The sequence below is a fragment of the Anthonomus grandis genome, chromosome 11 (genome assembly GCF_022605725.1).
Source record: "Anthonomus grandis grandis chromosome 11, icAntGran1.3, whole genome shotgun sequence".
Lineage (NCBI taxonomy): Eukaryota > Metazoa > Arthropoda > Insecta > Coleoptera > Curculionidae > Anthonomus > Anthonomus grandis.
Genome location: NC_065556.1, coordinates 3,552,084 through 3,564,511, shown reverse-complemented (window position 1 = coordinate 3,564,511; position 12,428 = coordinate 3,552,084). Strand labels below are relative to the sequence as shown.

At 33.2% G+C, this 12,428-nt stretch overlaps 2 protein-coding genes across 3 annotated transcripts in view; one reads left to right on the top strand and one right to left on the bottom strand.

Moving 5' to 3' along the window:
• Positions 1-12,009, bottom strand: part of LOC126742157 (protein melted) — an 86,775-nt gene extending 74,766 nt beyond the window's left edge. Inside the window, exons 1-6 of one of the 2 annotated variants that reach the window (XM_050448732.1) lie at positions 11,820-12,009; positions 11,515-11,704; positions 11,352-11,437; positions 583-745; positions 358-532; positions 139-302 (exon numbers count right to left, since the gene is read on the bottom strand). In XM_050448732.1, coding sequence (XP_050304689.1) covers positions 139-302; positions 358-532; positions 583-745; positions 11,352-11,437; positions 11,515-11,646 — 720 coding nt within the window. In that variant the 5' untranslated portion in view covers positions 11,647-11,704; positions 11,820-12,009. The remainder of the gene's footprint in view (positions 1-138; positions 303-357; positions 533-582; positions 746-11,351; positions 11,438-11,514; positions 11,705-11,819) is intronic. The other variant, XM_050448733.1, reaches the window with a different exon arrangement.
• On the top strand, positions 8,638-9,939 carry LOC126742160 (uncharacterized). The gene is made up of 2 exons (XM_050448737.1): positions 8,638-9,209; positions 9,273-9,939. The coding sequence occupies exons 1-2, from the start codon at positions 9,089-9,091 to the stop codon at positions 9,872-9,874; spliced, it is 723 nt and encodes a 240-aa protein (XP_050304694.1). The 5' UTR covers positions 8,638-9,088; the 3' UTR covers positions 9,875-9,939.
• Positions 12,010-12,428: the final 419 nt, after the last annotated feature.

Sequence of the window (12,428 nt, the reverse complement as noted above, 5' to 3'; positions counted from 1 at the left end):
AGCAATTTTTACACAATTTCACATTATATATGATGCAAAAGCAAACCATAACCAAGCATAGATTCCGCAAGAGAGTAATGCACATTTTTTAATGTATTTAAATTATTCTAGTAAGCAGATGTATTTTAAAAAACTTACAGATGGTTTATCTTTAGCCATAAGTGAAAACAGATTCAACAAAGCCAGTTTCTCCTGGTTGTCACAATGTGGTAGTAGCGAGACCAAAGCCATTGCATGACCTTGGAAAGGTTCTGGAGAAACTTCATAGATATTGGGCAACACTCTACACAGTGGATAATTACCTTAAAAAACAATCTGGTTTAAAAATAAAATACCAAAATATTTATAACCCATTACCAGATATAATAGAATCCATGATTGGTTGCACATGTGGTGTGAGCAAACTAGCATGTTCCATTGCAGCTAAAGATAAATAAGAAGCCATATTTCTGAACAGCTCTTTATTACCCTTGTGAAGAAACTTGACTGCTACTGGCAAGGCCCGTTGCATAACAGATTTTTTGCTATAATTCTGGAACAGTTCATTTTTAAATAAAGACAAAACGTGAATTTCTAACTCACCAAAAATATACATGATATGATGTCACTTGAGATCTTGGCGTGCGGGGGATCCTCGTCTCTGTTTGAGACTTGTAAGTTGTGATGTAGACATGATTCTAAGAGGTTTACTAAAGCGTCGCAGTGTTGTTCTATGCTTCCCGTTTCTCGAATGCATGATGTTACTCTACAGAGACAAGAACAATATGCTGTAAATTATTAATTATAAGCTCCAAACCGAGCTTTTGTTTCACCCATCTATTTTCCAAATATACCATATTATTTTATTGCCGTCTGGATAAATTCAGATTTTTTATAATTCATGTGTTCGATTTATATTATAAAAGCATATATTCACATGCAAGGGTGCAAATGAAAAGTTTCGGACAAGCATAAAAAAATAGAAAATTTTCTTCTTGCAATTTATCAAGTTGTTACAGAATTAATTACACTTTAGGCGGGATCTGGAGAATCCTTACTTTTATTCATTTGGTTAAAATATTTAAAAATGACTTTGTTCTAAATCTTTCTTTCAAAACTTTTAAGTACGAGACTGCTGACTGAGACACCCACCATAATTACAATTGCCTTCGACTCTTAATGGAATTCGCCAATATTTTTCATTGAACCACTATCAATATTATCACCATTTTTATTCTTTGTTATTGTTTACAATATGCTGTGCATGGAGAAGATTTTAAGGCAATTGAATTGGTCAACCGGTTTACTAAAGTGTCGAATAATTACGATTTGGCCCGTATTTGTACTTTCTACTAGGCACTCTATAGTTTGCTTATTAGTGATCTATGTATGGGTTTTGGTTGGGCCCATAGCGGCTAAACCCATAAAGTAACGAGCGAAGTTCCTCAATCTCCGGTCTTGCGCCCAGACGTCTTTTGGTCTACTACTTAAGCAGTTCCGCGACGCAGCTGGGGGGTCTTACCAGCTCCTGCGTCTGTCAAAGGTGAACCGTGCTGTCCGCTGTGACGGAGAGAGATTAATCGTGTCGTGAAATAAATCTAGGGAATCATCTCTCTCCGCCAGCACATTTTTATCTAAATTAATACTAAAAACTAAAATTCAATAGTCTTCATTTTCAACAATTTAAAACACAGGTATCATAAAATTTTCTTTGATAACTTTTTTACAAATGTAGCCCTAATGAATCAACTGTATCAAGAAAAGTGATATGCCTGTGGTACTGTTAGATATACCAGAAAAAATATGCCCCAATTTCTGGAAGATAAAGCAATGCACAGAGGTGACTGTGACTGGTACGTGAGTTCTACAGGACTTTCAGCATTTAAATGGCGCGATAAAAGAACAGTTCACCTTCTTTCAAATTATCACAACCCAGATGAAAAAACTGAGATCAAAAGGAAAGCGAAAGACGGCAGTGTAGAAAACATACCCTGCCCAATAGCGCTGACTGATTACAATAAACATATGAACTCAGTAGATAAATTTGACCAAATGAGGGCAGTTTACGGCTTCGACCGAAAAAGCAAAAAATGGTGGCACAGAATCATGTTTTTATTTATTGATGCTGCTGTTGTTAATGCTTACGTGCTTTACAAGTTATCTGAAGGGCCTAAAATGAACAGGAAAGAATTTCGTTTAAATATTATAGAACATCTAGTTGCTGACAAATTGGTAACATCATTACAGGGTACCGAAAAACCATTACCAACTCCCATCAAAAAAAGGAAACCTTAACCCAACCAGAAACGATTAGACTTACTCAAAGTACACATCAGCCAGTACGAACCAGTAGACGAAGATGTGCAGTCAGACACTGTAACCTTCTGAGTACGATTTGATAGATAGGACTCAAGCCATCGCAACGCTACGCCCCTAAAACCATATTTATCGAGCTTAGATAACAGTATTCCATGATCCACACAGTCAAATGCTTTGGATAGATCACAAAACACTGCCGCCGATGACTCTCCTGTATTTCAACATTAAAAGAGGTTAGTAAGTAGGCAAGTTCCTGCACAGAGGAAGAAGTATCATTTAAAAAGTTGATGTTGAAATCACCACCCACAATAATATTTTTTATTTTTAGCTGTTAACTCAGTAAGAAGGAGTTCAAAAAGCATAAGAAAATCATTCAGTTCCCCATTACATGATCTGTATACTGTAACAACAATAATGTGTTTCATGATTTCAATGCCTTTGACAGTTGATGAATCAAAATGGAATGGTTAACGTTTAGGCTTTACTAAAAGCGGTATAAATGGCATGTATCTCATGGCCTTCATGGAATTAACTAAAAGTGAAATTGGTACATATGAAAAGGTTGGTATTGACTGAGCGACCACTAACAAGTCCGTCAACCAAAATCTCTTGAAAACTCTTCTTCAGAACAGCCTCAATTCATTGCTCAAAGAGCTTAGGAATGAATGATATTTTTTATTTTATTTTTTTTTTAATTTATTTATTACTATCCACGTTTACATAAACATTCTAAGATAATACACAATAGGTTAAAATAATATATAATATTAACTATCAAATCACTTGATGCTAAACGCGTACTTAACAATGGTAAAGAAATGTGTGTAAAACTTGTGTGAATTCCAATTTTTAAACAAATAAATATGGTTGGAAATCAGAGTACGGAAATATGCAATAACTGCGATAAAGTAGTGGACAATGATCAAGTGTATATTTGCGATCTTTGTGCGGCAAAAATACACAAAAAATGTACGAACTTATCGTCTTCGGAAATAAAACGTATGCCATTGCAAAGAAGAGTTTTAGTGCTGTTATGCTTTAAGTGCAAGGAAGTTTTAGGAAAAACTCCAGAAATGTTTAATTTGATGAAAGAAATGAAAAATGAACTAGTAAACCTAAAAAGTGAAGTAACTGAACTTAGAAAAGAAATCAATATTAACAAGAAACAACAAAATACCTATTCTGATATTGCAAAAAGGGGCCAAACAATAATGGGAAATAAACCATCTTAATTTCCTACATTAATTATGAAATCCAAAAGTGGTTTAGACTCTGGAAAAACGCTAAAACTAATCCAAGAAAAAATAAATCCTAATGATCTGAAAATAGGAGTGAAAAATATTAATAGCACAAAAAATGGAAATATAATGATTAAATGCAACACAAAAGAGGAAATAGGATCACTGAAAAAAGCAATTGAAACAAAATTAGGACACACAGTGGAGGCTAACATACCGAAGAAGAAAAGGCCACGAGTTAAAATTGTTGGATACACAGGGGACGGAACACCAGAAATCATTAAAGACAAAATAAGACGTCAAAACCATTGGATAATGCAAAATGATGAATTTACAGTAACTTACATCAAAAGGAACGAACAAAGAAAGTTCTCAATTATTTTCCTGGAGTGTGAACCGGAGGCCTACTGGAAGTTTATTGGCTCAGGAATGGCCTGTATTGGATGGAATCGTTGTGCTGTGTATGACGATGTTCCATTTACAAGATGTTATAAATGCCAAGGATACAATCACAAAAGCAATGTTTGTAATAATAATACAGCATGTGGAACCTGCGCGGGTGAGCACGAAACAAAAACATGTAAAAGTGTTCAACACAAATGTTATAACTGCATCTCAGCAAACAGAAAATATAATTTAAACCACAATGTTGAACATACAGCCCTAGATAGCAATTGTCCATCAACAAAATATTTTCTTGAAAGCACAAAGAAAAAGATTGACTATGGAGAATAATGGTTGTAATTAATCAAGAAGACCTTCTGAACAAAATGGATGGAGATGACAATATCTTAACTAAGACGGTGGATAGCAGTATGTTGCATAATGAAGTAAATGTAAATGCAAGTATTTTTAATTTGGTACATGTAAATATTAGAAGTGTAAGAAAAAATTTCGACAATCTAATTCTATTGTTAGAAAATTTTAATTTAGGCTTTACAGACATAATTGTATTAAGTGAAACTTTTCAAGTATCCTCGAAGGATGACTTTAATATAAGGGGTTTGAATGTTTCATAATTCTATAATGAAGGCTAATACAATAAAAATGATGGAATCATAATTCTGATAAAACCTGAATTGGACCCGGTGTTCTCCACAGTAATATTGCCGAAATCTCAAGTCACTTTGGCTAGAGTAGTATGTCATATCAAGGATATTACTGTGGGAGTTACAGCCGTGTATAAGCCACCTCCTATTTCAAAAGATCTTTTTATTCAGGATTTGGAAGAATTCTTAAGTTTAAATAACAATAATCAACAACTAGAAATATTTACTGGGGACGTTAATATAGATCTATTAAATCTTGAAGATAATAATGTTATTAAGTATTCAACTGTAATGTCACAATCGGGCTATTTATCTTATATAAATTCAATTACACGACCAGACACCAAAACTAATTTAGATCACATTTTCTTAAAATGTAAAAATATTTCTTCCGCAGAGTTTAAATCATTTGTTTTAGATAGCTGTCTAACAGATCATTTTCCAGTAATGATAAATGTTGCCTTTAAAGATAAAAGTTTCCGAGCTGTCACCCAAAAAACAGAATCTAATAAAAAATCAATAGACATACATAATCTTAAAAGACTGTTAAATGAACAAGACTGGACGTTAATAAAAGAAATAGACAATCCTGACCAAGCAATGAGCACTTTTTTTTAAATCTATACAAAGCATATAAAAAGCTCCGAAAGCCACTCTTTATATTACAAGAAATACAGAAAAATTTTAAAATGGATTGCCAATGGTATAATAGCCTCAATCAAACATAGGGACAAACTAAAACGAAAACTATTAAAAAATTATAATGTAGAACTAGAAAATGAATATAAAAATTATAGAAACCATTTAAATAAAATTATATCAATTCAAAAAAGAAATTATTATAGAAATGAGATTAATAAAAATAAAGATAATATGAAGAAAATGTATGAAGTAATAAGAGATGCAACGAATCAAAAACAGACAGAAAAAAAAAAGACTTTTGTAATCAATATTACACAAATATTGGTATTCAGATGGCAGAAAAAATCCCACAACCTCACAACCCACATAGCCTGGAGAACCCTATTACACAATCTATATATTTGACACCTATTACCCATAATGAACTAATAAAACACATTAACAACCTTAAAAATAAAAGTTCCCCGGGTTTTGATGGTATATCGGCTAATCTGATTAAACAAACACACATAGAAATTCTAGAGCCACTTATTCACATCATAAATCAAATCTATAAGACTGGACATATACCTTCAAGCTTTAAATTAACAGTTGTCACTCCGATTCATAAATCAGGACCCAAAAATGTTGTCAGTAATTACCGGCTGATAAGCTTAATAACTTGCTTCGCAAAAATATTTGAAAAAAGTCTGAAAGACAGATTATTGAGCTTCTTTGTCACTAATAACATTTTGGCTGAAAATCAATATGGGTTTTTACCAGGTTGTAGTACTTCCGATGCATTACACAAACTCACTTCAGCAGTCACTAATCATCTTAACCAGAGCAGAAAGTGCCTTGGTGTTTTCATAGATCTCGCTAAGGCATTTGATACTGTTCCACATAACAAACTGTTTGAAGTTTTGGAACATTATGGGGTAAGAGGAACTGCAATAACTCTAATGAAGAATTACTTAAAAAATAGACGACAAGTTGTTAAAATAAATAATACTTTAAGCAAAGAAGAGGTAATACAGATAGGAGTCCCGCAAGGCACAGTGTTAGGCCCGGTTCTGTTTATAATTTACTTAAACTCTCTCCTTAAAACAAAACTTAATAATGGAGAAATTATTTCATACGCAGACGACACAGCATTACTTTTTAATGGTACAGACTGGGATCAAACAAAGCAGTATGCCATAGAAGGCCTTAATCAAGTAAAAAATTGGCTGGAAACATTTAAGCTAAGTCTAAATGTCACCAAAACCAACTACATTGCCTTTTCACTAACTGCAGCAAATAGACCCAATTTTTCTCAGTTTTCCATTGATAGATATAATCAGATCAAGGAAACAGCTCATACTAAGTATCTCGGGATATATGTGGATCAGAATCTTAAATGGCATGTACATGCAGATTATCTGGCAAATAAACTAAAAAAATTGATTTATAAATTTTATATACTTAGAACGTTTCTAAATATTAAGGAATTTATTATAATATATAAATCACTCACTGAGTCAATTTTAAGATATGGTATTTTAGTATGGGGAGGATTATATAACAATGCTTTATATAAATTAACTATTGTCCATAAATACATCTTGAAGACTATTTTTAATAAATCAAGGCTTTTCCCTACAAATCAACTTTTTACAGAACAAGCAACTAATATAAGGACATTATACATTACAACAATATGTATATTCATTTTAAAACTCACATAAGAAACCATATAAATCATATCCATAATACAAGATCAAGGGCTAGAGGTGATTTATACATTCCTAGCAGTTTAAAAAATATAAATTTAAAATTCTTTGTATACTTAGCACCAAAAACCTATAATCTTCTGCCTTGCACATTAAAAAAATTGAAAAATAAATCAAAATTTAGCAAGGAATTTGTTATGAACACCTAGGCGTTAATTTAAGATAGATACAGTGTAATAATATATATATATTTTTTTTGTTCGTACATAATTTTTCTTTTTATAAAATTACTGTAAATAAATGTGGCAGGGAGTCAGGGTGTACTGATCCCTCCAAATAATAATAATAAAAATAATAATAATAATAATAATAAATATTTAGAAATAGAAATATAGGGAGCGGTAATTAGACACATTGTTTTTATTTCCATATTTAAATATTGGACAGCTTCCAATTTTCAGGGAACAGACATTGATTCAATGAATCACTAAATAATTTGTGCAAAGGGAGATAAAGAGAATGGCAGCATACTTGCATCAACTTTAGAAAGTGCAATTTCAACATCAGTAGCACTTCACTGCCTCACAACCTCAGACACTAAATTAAAGTTATAATTGATATTGTTATCAGAATCAAATGAGGCATTTTGCTGGCTAATATTATAAACAGAAGAGAAATGCTTTGCAAAAAGCTCTACACTAGAAAACCCAGAATCAGCCTTAGGTGCCTCCTTGGTGGCAAGGAGCATTACACTAGGGATATTGGAACCACCATTAAACAGATCTTTTAAGCCTCCAGAAGCACTTTTAGCCCTACCAACATACTTGCTATAACAATCCCTAGATAGCAAAATGGCCTCCAGTCTTAATGAGCAAAATTTTGTATAATCAGCCAGGGAACCAGATTGTTTGTATAATTTGTAGGCAATTTTTTTCTGTCTGATAAGATTTTTTAGCCCCTTGGAGAACCAAACTGGATAATGAGTTCTAAAAAAAGACTTCTTTATAGAAACAAACATATCAAAGCAATCATATAATAAAGAGTAAAGTGTGCAAGATTAACATTTAAATCAGTATTGGACATTATTGTTTCCCAATTACAGTATACAAGATAATTTTCAATCAAAGTAAAATCTGCATGTTTAAAGTCGTAATAATAAATCACAGATGAAGTTAAATATTTAGGCTTAAGACAAGGTATCAGTTCAAGAGAAGGATGATATGGATCAGGATTAACAGGACTGTTACATTTAATTGTGAAGGATAAATCAAGATTTGAAAAGCAGATCAAGAATTGAGCCATATTCATTAGTCATCCCATTCAACAGAGACAATCCTGTGAAAGCAAGTGAATCACAGAGAATAGAATCCCTGCCAAACAGTATGTTACTAGCATATAGACCAGGTAGGTCTTCACTGGGTTTCCAAGTTATATTAGGAAGATTAAAGTAAACTACATTTTTATACAGGCCACAAACTCTAGCAATAGTTCTAGAATCCTTTTCATAAACAGATATGTCATGCGTCAATTTGATTGTGCCATATTTTAAATATAATCACTAGTGATGTAAATGAAGGAACGTTCCCTTCGTGCTATGGCGAATATTCGCGTACGTTCGCGCCCGATTAATCGTTCGTGCGCGCAAGATAGATTGTTCTCTCGTGCGCGAACGTTCGCCAGAGAATTTTCAGCACGATTCCGTATTCGGCGAGCTTTATTTACAAAAACTACTGCCGGCGTCGGCAACAGCAAACAAATTGTTAAAGAAGTAACAAATTCACATGTTGTACTTGCTACGTTTAATAAATTACAAATAGAGAAAACTGGTAAGGCAGTAGCTTTAAAATTACCTGTGGTAACTCGGTGGGGATCTATCTTAAAGTGTATGGAAAGCCTATGGAGCACCAGACAAATATTAAAAATGCTAGCCACTTTGGAAGACATCAGTGACAAATTAAGCACAGCAGTGAAAAAAAATTGTCTCGATGATGACATATATTGGATGAAGGTTGAGAAGGTAATGAGAGTTTTGTCACCTATTGTTAAATGGATAACAAGGCTGGAAGGAGATAACCTGCAAAATGTCTGATGTCACAGAAGCCTTTTATGAACTCCATGATGTGTTTCTAAAAGAGGTCCTGGGCTACCAGTCACCAAAAAAGAGGAAGAAATGCTAATCAAAAACCTAAGTGATCGAAAGAGCAAAGTCGTTTGCGGAGCGCATTTAGCTGCTCATATTTTAAACCTGAAATATCAAGGAATACATTTGTCACCTGAGGAACACTCCGATGGTAGGATATTTGCAACTACTAACACGAAATCTAATGTAATAATATGATGTATTTTTATTTTAGGGATACAATTTACTAATACACTGGCTGCCACTAATGAAAATTTTCGTCTTCAAGAAAGTGCAATCGCCGTTGAATTAGCTCAATACATAGCACATACCAAAACATTTGCGAAGCCCTATTTATGGGGCATTGTTGGCAAAATAGATCCTGTAATGTGGTGGCAGGGTTATTGCTCGAAAACAGCTATCAAGGATTTAGCAGTAAGCATTTTGACGCTTCCGCCATCGTCAGCCGCGACTGAGCGAACATTTAGTAGGTATTCGTTAGTCCATACTAAACGTCGAAATCGTTTGACGGCGAAGGGAGCGGGAATGCGAACCCATATTGCCTGTAACCTTAATCTGATGGCCAAAGAGTCCCAAAGACAAGGTGAATCAATGACAATGGAGGTAAACCAACCTCAATCCTTGGATCCTTCCACGTCCACACAGACAGCTCCTCCTCTGGGTGATCAGGTCCATGATTTATTATTAACATTAGAATCTGAGAATTCAGAGACTGATGAGTCCAATGACGAAGAGAGCAGAGCCTACAGTGTTCACGATTTCGATTCCAATAGTAGCATTGGGCCAGAAAGTTTAGATAGGCTTGACTACTCTTGATCTTGATATTGATCCACAATTAGAGCACCTGAGTTAGGTTAAAACTGTATTTTTGGTTTATTGCAGATTGCAGTTTATTTTTTTAGATAAAGCTTTTTTTCGAGTTACTTTTTACTTCTTACATCATAAAACGTTTATTATGTTATTTTCATGCTACTTTACCTACTTTGTATTTGTATTCACATAGTATAGCACAAAAACTATGCTCAGTTTCTAAGAATATAATATCAAACCTGATCGGTAACATAAATTCTTGTATATTCTTTAAAAACCCCTTTAGGTATAATATTTGGTTATTTATGATGAATATTCTTATTCTATCTGGATTTATGAATATTATGATGTTAAGGTTTTTATAAAGTTAGAACAAGCATTTTTCTAGGCATTTTGAGAATTTTGAGCATTTTGAGAAAAAATCATGAAAAATAAGTTTTTGAATACTTTACCACATCCCAAACATAAATTCTCAGGTTTTTTCCATTTATGCTTGTTTATTCTTGTTCGTGCTCAGGGAACATTCATTTAAATTACGTGCTCGAGAATTTTACATCACTAAAAATCACACAGCAAATAGCAGTTTGATGAAGAGACAGTGCATTAAACCTTGAAAGCAATAACTGCTGACTGAATCACCTCTCAGGGTATACACTGTTCATCTTAAAGCTCCATATATGTAGAATTGATTCATGCCTCTTAATATGAATTGTTGTTAACTTATCAAACACATAATTATTGAGAGTTGCTTGATCACTGATACACTCTTGCCAATATTGCAGTAATAATCAAGAAACTTTTTACATATTTCATCATCCCCAAAAATTTCTGCATCATTGTCAATTATTGAATTTAGTTAAGCATTTTTATTGACAGCTTTGTTGGTTGCCTCCCTGATGGTTTCCCATGTTTTTTTCACATTTCTAAAGTTTTATTTAGTACATTTTTATAATAATTATATTTTGCTCTATTGATCAACTTCATAAGAAGATTCCTATATTGCCTAAATTATTCCAATATTTGCAGATTAAAGGCTTTCTTAAAACAGCTTTCAATTTAGCTTGATATTTAACTATATTAAAAAAAAAATAATTCCCAGTATAGTCCATACCTTTTTCTTATGTTTATAATAACTATTTTTATAATGGTGGCCTTTTTTAGTATTGTTGTATTTTTAATAAATTCATTCATGCAAAAATTATTAGATTAATAATTAATGAAATTATTCAGTGAATGTGCAATGTTTTGAAAGTAAATTGAATTATTATTTTTAGTTACTAATTAATGATATGTATTTAATAATAATGTTTTATGATATCCAAATATTAGAAATGACCACCCTGTATATTTTTCTATATTTATTTTTTCTATATTTTTGTCATAGAAAATTGCAAAAACAAGATTATATGAGATATAAATAGAGATGTGATTGGGTTGATTATTTAATGGTTATACTATAATAAAACTTTAAAATTTTATTTACCTGGTAATACATATTTCCACAACACTTTGGTCATTGTCATTATTTACATAGTCGGAGAGTGAAGCAACTGCAGTTATTTCTTTAATCTAAAACAATTGTGAAATTCTTGTAATATTTTACACAATAACCTGTTGATCATTTTAACTCTTCTAGCTGAACTTACAACATTTGTTAGGTCATTAACAATTATGGCATCTGGCACAGAAAAGAGATCCCCAGCCCTGGACAAATCTCTATTTTTTAGTACTTGCATGAAAAGCTCATGCATCTTTCTGTGGGCTTTTTCTTCATTCATTTTCAGGACATCATGTGGAAACTAGCAGTGGCTTTTTGTACTCACACCTATAAACGTGCTACAAATTAAAACATTATTCCGGTTATCTAAAGCTACATTTTTAACTAAAAAAAAAATCTGTTCCTAGAGAACTTTCACAAACAGTTTTTAAAATGTAAACACTGACCACTGACCTGATCTGTCAAAATATGTCAAAGTCTCCCAACTGTTGCTTCGCTTAGATTCCATATGATCATGTTTGTGCGGTTTTCTATACTCTTAACACAGCACAGGTTTAGGTGTTTTAGGTAACGGCTTGCGAAGAAGTTTTTACGCAATCACATATTTTACCTTATGAAAATACGAGGTCAACGACTTTGATTTGATCATTCCTAACATCAGGCAACACCGCCCAACGGGAGATTCGAAAGAATTCGTATCAGACGTAAATATGACAATGTTGCAGGAGTATTACGCCATCTAGTGAATAGACCGCTATAGTGATGACATCACTGACAATTGACATTTCAGTATTAAGGTGCGTCTAGACTTGAACATTTTAGTCCGAACGAATCGAACAAACACGGCGAACTAACCGAATTCGCGTAGTGTAGACGTTCCCGCTGTAGCATCCGTGAAATCCGACAACACTGTCACGTACAAAAGGCTGATAGGTTATAAGAACAGTGACTATAAGCACCGAACATAAACTAGAATAGAAGGATCACTCTAAGCGCCGCCCAAAATGTTGCCTTTCTCACTCGCTTTCTGATGCTACTCTTTTTTGCTGCCCGGTGGCGACT

Bases quoted from the DNA above. Each gene is read 5' to 3' on its own strand.
- LOC126742160 (XM_050448737.1), top strand. From the start codon at position 9,089: ATGCTAATCAAAAACCTAAGTGATCGAAAGAGCAAAGTCGTTTGCGGA. The intron at 9,210-9,272 runs GTAGGATATTTG...TTTTTATTTTAG, and splicing joins ACCTGAGGAACACTCCGATG to GGATACAATTTACTAATACA.